Below are 8,439 nucleotides of genomic sequence, written 5' to 3'. Positions count from 1 at the left end.
ACCCTATGCCATTTAAGAAAGTTCTAATATCTTGTAAGTGGTCAAGATCCCCACCCCTAAACCATATATATTCTGGTTTGTCATGCTAAGATGGTTTGAATGATATACAGGGTTAGTCCCCAGGGGTCATCCCGACCCCCTGCCATTTGAGAAAGTTCTAATATCTTGTAAATGGGCGAGATCCCCACCCCTAAACCATATATATTCTGGTTTGTCATGATAAAGCACATGAAATGAAATACAGGGTTAGTCCCCAGGGGTCACCCCCACCCCATGCCATTTAAGTAAATTCTAATATCTTGTAAGTGGTCAAGATCCCCACCCCTAAACCATATAAATTCTGGTTTGTCATGCTAAGATGGTTTGAATGATATACAGGGTTAGTCCCTAGGGGTCATCCCGACCCCCTGCCATTTGAGAAAGTTCTAATATCTTGTAAATGGTCGAGATCCCCACCCCTAAACCATATATATTCTGGTTTGTCATGATAAAGCACATGAAATGAAATACAGGGTTAGTCCCCAGGGGTCACCCCCACCCCATGCCATTTAAGAAAGTTCTAATATCTTGTAAGTGGTCAAGATCCCCACCCCTAAACCATATATATTCTGGTTTGTCATGCTAAGATGGTTTGAATGATATACAGGGTTAGTCCCCAGGCATCACTAATGCATATAACTTTACTGGACCAAACCAATTTTCACTGGACTTTGCCCAATGTCAGGCGACCCTGGGAATTACGAATTATGGGAGCTTCGTTTGGGAGACTTCGTAACAGCATCCTGTTACAATCATTTCTTGTTATATTTGATGTAGTTTGTTAAAATATATCTATGGTAGATATCTAAGTTCTCAAACAGGTCAATCAAAATTTCCAAATAATGCAATGATTCCGGCTCGAAGACTTACAACTGTTTGTGATCATGGAATTGGGCGTCACCTGACAACAATTGTTACCTTGTTAAGGCATATGGTCTAAATCAGTTCATACGATTACAATAACTATAATATTCTATTTAATAATTGTCAGCTTTTGTCATTGACTAAACACAATTAAAATCAACAACAGTTTACAACATTAAAATTCGAACAATAGTGATAAATTCCTAATAGACCGATTAATAACTTAAAGTTAAAATTCAATGTTATTTATGATTTCTATATTTAGATTCATGATGATCAAAAAGAATAGAGACGGAGTAAATGACGATGATGAAAATGTGTATGGAATGAAAAAAATTACATACTTGGAAAAATACGGGGTTAAACATTTTCCTTACCGTGGAAGGCGCAAATACACACCATTAATTAACATATCTGTGAACGGAGGAATGTTTATTTCAAACGATGTTTTCGGATTGACAATCAGTCAGTTTGAACGAATGTATAAAGATTGTCTACATAGACGAAAAATACATAAAGAGTATATACTAAACCTTAGATATCCTGACAAATCATCCAATGAATATCTAGAATACTTACAGAATTGTATAGACTGTAATGAAGGTAATAACTTTTTAATGACTTAAACATTTAAAAACAAAATAGACAATTACAGATGTGAACTAGATTCTGATGTAGCACAACTGGCAATCAAACATCATAAGCCAAGTGCCTTATAACTAAGTTGTTATCGTTTGTTGTTCTTAATCAGATTTGTTGTTTGTTTATTGTTTTGTAGAGGCCGTCGGTTGTCTCGTTTGAATTGTTTTACATTTGTCATTTCAGTTTCATTTTCAGCTAGCTATTCGCTATGAGTGCTGTTATTTATTGAATGCCATAGTTGCTAACATCTACGTAATTTGGTCTCTGGTGGACAATTTTGTTGTCTCATTAGCATTAATACCCTATCCTCAAATTTTTGTTCCTGGACAACGCAATGACTTCAACGCGATAAACAAGGAAAAAAAGTTCATAAAATAACCAGACTCAGAAACTCAAATCTAACCGGAAACAAGGGTACCATTAAGGTGCTTTGAAATGAAACCATTCCTTGAACTTCTATAGGCATTACTGCAAATAGGGTAGGAATATGATGCTCCAGAATATAACAGATCCTGTTCTACCATAAGTCATGTTGCTATTGGGGAAAACATAATCCAGTTATCAACAATCTATGACCAGTGGATTGTATTATCTCTTAATGAGATCAATAACGTCTGTAAAGACTTACAACTGTTTAATCCGTTTAAATGTCTTCCTTAAAAAAAAGAAATATATTTGTGAAAAAATGCTCAATATTGATATAAAATATATACAAAGATGTGTTATTAGGACAAATGCTTTTAAAATATTGATACATATACGGGTTCAAACATGTATAGTTTGAGTCACACGAATAACATTAAATGCCGTATAAATCTAGTCTTAGGGTTGAACCAAATCTTCAACAACGATGAACAATAACTTTTAAATTAGCGCGTGCAGAACGCTTTCCTGAATCTTTGTTGAGATAACCCCTAGTTTGAAGTGAATTTCTATAATTTTGATGAAGTGCAATCAGAAATGCAGAATACAGTTTCCACTATGAGCAGGTACAATGATATTATATTTGGTCGGGGACTGTTGAAACACGACATATTGCACTTGCATTGATTGTTGTGGTTTAAAAATATAACAAGAATTCAGATCAAGAAATTACAAAATATTGCATTAGTCTTTTTTATACTTTTGTATTTTTTGTATATGCACATCAAGTTAAAGATGAACAGCAAACTAACGATATATGTGTATTTGTCGCAATCAAAATCAAAACACCGTCGCGGATACAAACAAGTCATCAAAGTTTATGATTAAGAATATCCGGCGAGAGTGTCATCTAAATATTGCTACTGCTAAGTAGCATTCGAGTTAAAATAGTTGCAACGTCTAATAGATTGCTCTGTTAAAATGCATTCTTTGCCAAGCATTGAAAACCGCTTTACCATATCTTGCTTATGCAATGTATGCTCGTTGTAGTCAAACTTTTGTTTCGAATATTTTTAACATTTTATAACAATGACATTTACTACATATGACCGGCGATATTTTTCTTATCTTCAAGTTAATAAGTACAAGGCCGATGTAAAATGTCATTAACTATACTTGGTTTACCCTAGCCGCAATGTTCGTCTATTTGAAACATATCATGGGATATCATGTTATATGTACAGTCAGTATACTGTTTTATGATACATCAATAAAAAAATATATATCATTATCTCTGTTGTAGAACACGCTCCTTGGCCTGAAGATGAATTAAGACAAAAAGAATTATTCGATTTTTTAGTAAAGACAGTTGGTACTGAATTAGATATACGGACTAGACAAAGATTATTTATTATACAGGATATGATTTATAATGCAATAAATATAACACAAATATCGAGTGGAAGTTTGGCAGAAGGCCTAGATCTACCAGGAAGTGACATAGATATAATGTACGTACAAAATAAAATAGCTGTCGTACGGAATGTACGGAATACTAAATATGTCAAAACGAAAGTACAGGATTATAAACACCCGATGCAACATGCTATTCTTGTTATGGAGACAGATAAGGATCATTCTGGATTTACTAGACTGAGATTAATAGCCGCAGGGGATGAAGAAACTATCAATGTAACACCTGAATGTTTTGCAAATACTACACAAGGTTTATATTTATCAGTTAATGGATTTCTAAATGGTATAAAGGAAAAAACTCCACATCTTCACTATATATCACACGGCCCTTGTTTATCAATGACAGGTGAGATTGACGATAATTTATTCTGCTTACGAAGTAAATATTTACCTTACAACGCAATTCCATGGACAATGCGTTATCGAAGGCAATGGCCCTCTAATATCGTGATTGGCAAGATTAAAAAATACGGATGTTTGCTAGTACCTATAGGACCTAAGAATGTGTCAGATTCTGATATACTATGGAGATTGTCTTTCTCTATGGCAGAAAAACAACTTGTGCATTCGTTTAATTTTACCCAACTCTTGTGTTACGGTCTTCTAAAATTAACATTAAAGCGTATCGTTAACACAAACCTTGATATCAAAGATTTATTGTGTTCTTACTTTATGAAGACGGCTTTATTCTGGGTCTCAGAGGAAGTTGATATTGACACATTTCAAATACCTAATTTGTTTCGTTGTTTTGTCCTCTGCTTGAATAAATTAATATCATGGGTAAAAAACTGTTACTGTCCGAATTATTTCATACCTGACCACAACATGTTCCTAGAAAAGATCACGCCGGAAAACAATAAAATGCTACTACATGTACTGATCAGCATACAGTCTGACGGAATTGATAGATTGATGAGGAATTTATTTCCGCCTTACAATGGACATTATCTTTTATTAAATTCAAAGAGTGAATCTTCGTTCATCACGTTAGATTTCTTGTTTTACAGGATTTGTGGGTATTCGAATGAGACCAACATTGCACTGTGTTATAAAGTAATGACACTAACAGAATCTTTAATTAAGACCGAATCTTCTTCGTTCATTATTGATGTATGTAAACATGAATATGCTAGATTCAGTCAATTAACAGGACAACTTCTGCCATCACCAATTATAATAAACAAAATGTACAACATACACAAATATTATCATAAAAATTTACAAGACGGGATCAAGGCAGATGCTGTTTCTGGTTGGTTGTTATACGCATCGTTTTATTATGTCACAGGACAATACAATGTAACACTCAAACTGACAAATTATGTTCTATCAAGATGTTCACCTGATATGTTGCTTTTAGTGTTTTCCTATAGTGAAGAACGTATAAATAGTTATAGACAAAATGTACATTCCACATTGACATTATTTGAAAGAATGAACGTGGCCGCTGTAGGATGTGTTTTTTACTCGAAACACTCATCATTAATACTAGGAGAACTACAGCTGGAGGTGAATAAAATTGGCATTGATATACCGCCCATTGTAATGTCTCACTGCCTTAGATTTTTGTGTTATCATCATCTTGGTAATAATTTCAATAGACAACAGGCTTTATGTGATTTAAACTCAACAGTGAAAGAATACTGGGCTAAAGGATATACCAGATCATCTGATTTATTAACAATACTTGGAGTATGTATGCAGTTGTCAGGCGATAAGAAATTAGCGTTTGAGTGTTTTCAAAATGCGTTACAGTGTGATGTTATGATATGTCCTTCAGCAAAAATTAGGCTATCAAACCTTTTCGACGTGTAATATAAGTTTCATCGTAGTATCGACAAAGTCTTATCGAAATTTCACTATGAAACGGTTGTTCTTATAAATAATGACTTAATAGAAGAATTTATTGATAAATTGGATATCAATTATGTTCATGCTTTATATTGATGTACACTTTTCCATACTGTAACTTGATTATAATATATGCAATACATTCCCTGAATGATTCTTATTTATTGATTGGTTTGCTTACCACTGAAGCAGGAGATATTTAACCTGTCGACACGTCCGATTTTATTTCTTTTGGACTTCATGCGATTCCCTCAGTTGTTGGTCGTAATCTTGATTTTTCTTCTTAATCGTTTTATGAGATTTGAACATAGTTAACTACTGTTGCCTATATTTATCATAGAAAACACAAAAGTGTTTACATTTACGAAATAAATAGATATCCGGCGGTGTAATTGTTCATATAAATCTTTAATGGCTAAATGGTTGAACATTTTATTTTGTTCTTTAAAAGTAAACAATTTATGTGACCTGCCATGACAGTTCCAGGCTTGTGGAGGTATAACGTTATTGTGAGAAAAAACGCGGTTGACAATTAACGTTACGTCAAGTTATGTACGGGGACATACGAGTTTATTTCTATACTGAATTTAGAGTATGGATGCTTTTTAGAACCAAATATGAAATATCTTTTAAAGTTTTTGTTAACAACCAGGGGCGTTACTTAAACAAGTTATTTTTTTCATTACTTATATAGGTAATTTTCGTTTTAAAAAATTATGTAACGACTCAATCTTAAATTTAAAAACATTTATGCATTTTTACATCATTTTATTACCAAAAATTAAGAATTTATTAAATTTGGGGGGAGTATAGAAGTAATCGGTTACTTTAAAGGTAATGACAAAAATATTACTTGTATAAGTTATTTTATATATTTTTGGAAAAATTAGTGATTACAATTATTCAAGGAACTTATGTACTTGTTTTGGGTTACAAATTATAAATAACTTCAAGTCTTTATTAAATCACAAGTTTCCATCTATTTATATCTGTCTACCTTCAAGATTTTCAAGGAAAATGAAATTTTAATAGTCCCAAGAGACCAATCTTTGACCCTGAAGCGTCGATATGAAATGTAAGTGCGTCAGAAAGGCAATTAGTGTTTCAGGAGGATTAGTTTTTATATTTCATCGGAAAAATGACCTGATTTCTGTGGAAATTTGTTAAAACTAGTAAAATCTGTATGAATTGACACCTATAAAAATAAGTTATTTTTAAAATAGCCTCGTTTTCAACATAACTTGTATAGGTAGTTTTAAAAGTTACTTGTTTAAGTAATGCCCCTGACTGGCTAAAACAAATCATATTAATTGGTAACATGAAGCTTGGTACTTGTTTCATTTTTTACTTCATTACCGTCTTGAAAACGTGAAATTTTAGCAAATCATTTTTTTTTAGTCCGTTTTTTTTTTTGCAAAAGTACCTCTTCTTATTACCAATTATTCAATAACAACTGATATTACCATGATACTATTTAATAAAAAAAAATGTTCTACTGTTTGCGTATAACTTCTATTATTCTTAACGATTTAATATTACACCATTCATGTGTTATTTGTCGCTGGCGTAAATTGCTTATGTTAATCTTTTGCTCATCATAACCCTACCAGTGACATATTAAACTGGGATTGTCAGTTTTCCTACCAAAAGGTCGGTGGTTTTTCGCCAGGCATTCCTTCTTCCTCCATTAATGAAAACTGACCGCCACGGCCATCCCACATCTACTTTTTTATAACCATATCAGGACAATTACTATGTATATTACTTCACAGGAGGAACCACCTAGTAACTGTATAGATCGCAATTACAGATCTGACATCGAATCGCAGTTTTATGCTGTTTTTTTTTTCTTTTTGCATATCACAGGTTTAAGTTGTTTGCTAGGTTAGTGTATCTTTGAAAAACGATAACAGTAGATTTTAATATAATTAATCATATATCGTTTCATTCAGGCATTTGTAGTGTTTTAATGTTTACGTTCTTTTAGGTAAACTTATTTGATTTTATTCTTGACTGTTAAAATCTGAGATTTCTTCATTGAAGGATTAATCTTCTCTGGTTATTAAAACAAACTCATCAAAGATATCAAGTATGTAAGTTTGTTCGACAGAAGTAAACAAATATCATTATGAAACTGTTTAAATGAATATCGTGTCTGTCATGTGTTGCCTTGATTTATTATCTAACATTATTGTGTTGTTTTTTTTTTCGTTTCCAATTTTAAAAAAAGTATGCTTCTATCATTTAATTATAAACTATACTTTTATTAAAACATTTAGAAAATACAACATTCAACAACTATCCCATTGTGGGCTTTCTTGGAAATAAAATTGCGTTTATTGTTCACTTATTCTATCACTTTTTAGTTATAGTCCGCAAACATTAGTTTTCGACAGGTTTTAAAATATAGTATTTTATTCTGTTTTCTGTTACTGGAAAAGATGTTGAAGTAAATCTAAGGTCTTTGATCAAAACTAGTATTTTTTTGCTAGATAGATATATACTGATTGTCTGTTATTTCTGTGTTTTATTCCATCGGCTGTATTGATTACACTGGCTTTGATCTGAAAATTGTTGCCGGTTGTTCTGTTCTTCATCGTAATCTTGAATACTATTATTAGGTATCAAAAATGTGAAAGAAAAGACAAAAATCAAAATTGTTCTCTGTAATCGTTTCTATTGTAAAAGCCAGTATATCTTAGTTGCAGTTTGTACATCTGTTTTACAAACCACGCCTCTTTTGGGGAGAAATTAATGAAGATCGAATGTTCGAGTTTTATGAGTAGCCATATGTACAAAATATGTACAATACTGCAAGAAATTTTAAAATGTCACGCCCACTGAACCCTGACCCCTAGAACTGCCATGAAAATCTGGTTGACGGGAAAAGTCAGTCATGCAGTTTGTCCGGCAAATATTTCATTGCTGAAATTATTTCGGATGATACAAATAAAGACTGAAGCTAACGTTTGCTACTTTTTTGTAGTGACATCGGGAATGAAAAAAAATCTCCTGCTTAGCCCCAGTTGAACATTTTTTGAACAGATAATACTACAATGCATCAATTATGTTTACTAATGTAGATATACAGAAAGAGAGTTAAACACATTTGAACTGTCACTGTCAAATGTAGGTTGGCTGATAGATAAGACATTTCGCCTGCAACATAATCATGTTTATATGTACATTCACTTCCGAAGATTT

General features: G+C 32.5%; 1 protein-coding gene across 1 annotated transcript; it reads left to right on the top strand.

Annotated features, from left to right (window-relative positions):
• The first annotated feature begins 1,450 nt into the window (after positions 1–1,450).
• On the top strand, positions 1,451–5,378 carry LOC127723258 (uncharacterized). Its single transcript, XM_052229822.1, has 2 exons — positions 1,451–1,506; positions 3,212–5,378. Exon 2 carries the CDS (start codon positions 3,331–3,333, stop codon positions 5,197–5,199), a length of 1,869 nt encoding a protein of 622 aa, XP_052085782.1. The 5' UTR covers positions 1,451–1,506; positions 3,212–3,330; the 3' UTR covers positions 5,200–5,378.
• Positions 5,379–8,439: the final 3,061 nt, after the last annotated feature.

This window comes from Mytilus californianus, unplaced genomic scaffold, assembly GCF_021869535.1.
Source record: "Mytilus californianus isolate M0D057914Y unplaced genomic scaffold, xbMytCali1.0.p SCAF_13, whole genome shotgun sequence".
Taxonomy (NCBI): Eukaryota; Metazoa; Mollusca; class Bivalvia; order Mytilida; family Mytilidae; genus Mytilus; species Mytilus californianus.
This window is presented reverse-complemented; position numbering and strand designations above follow the sequence as displayed.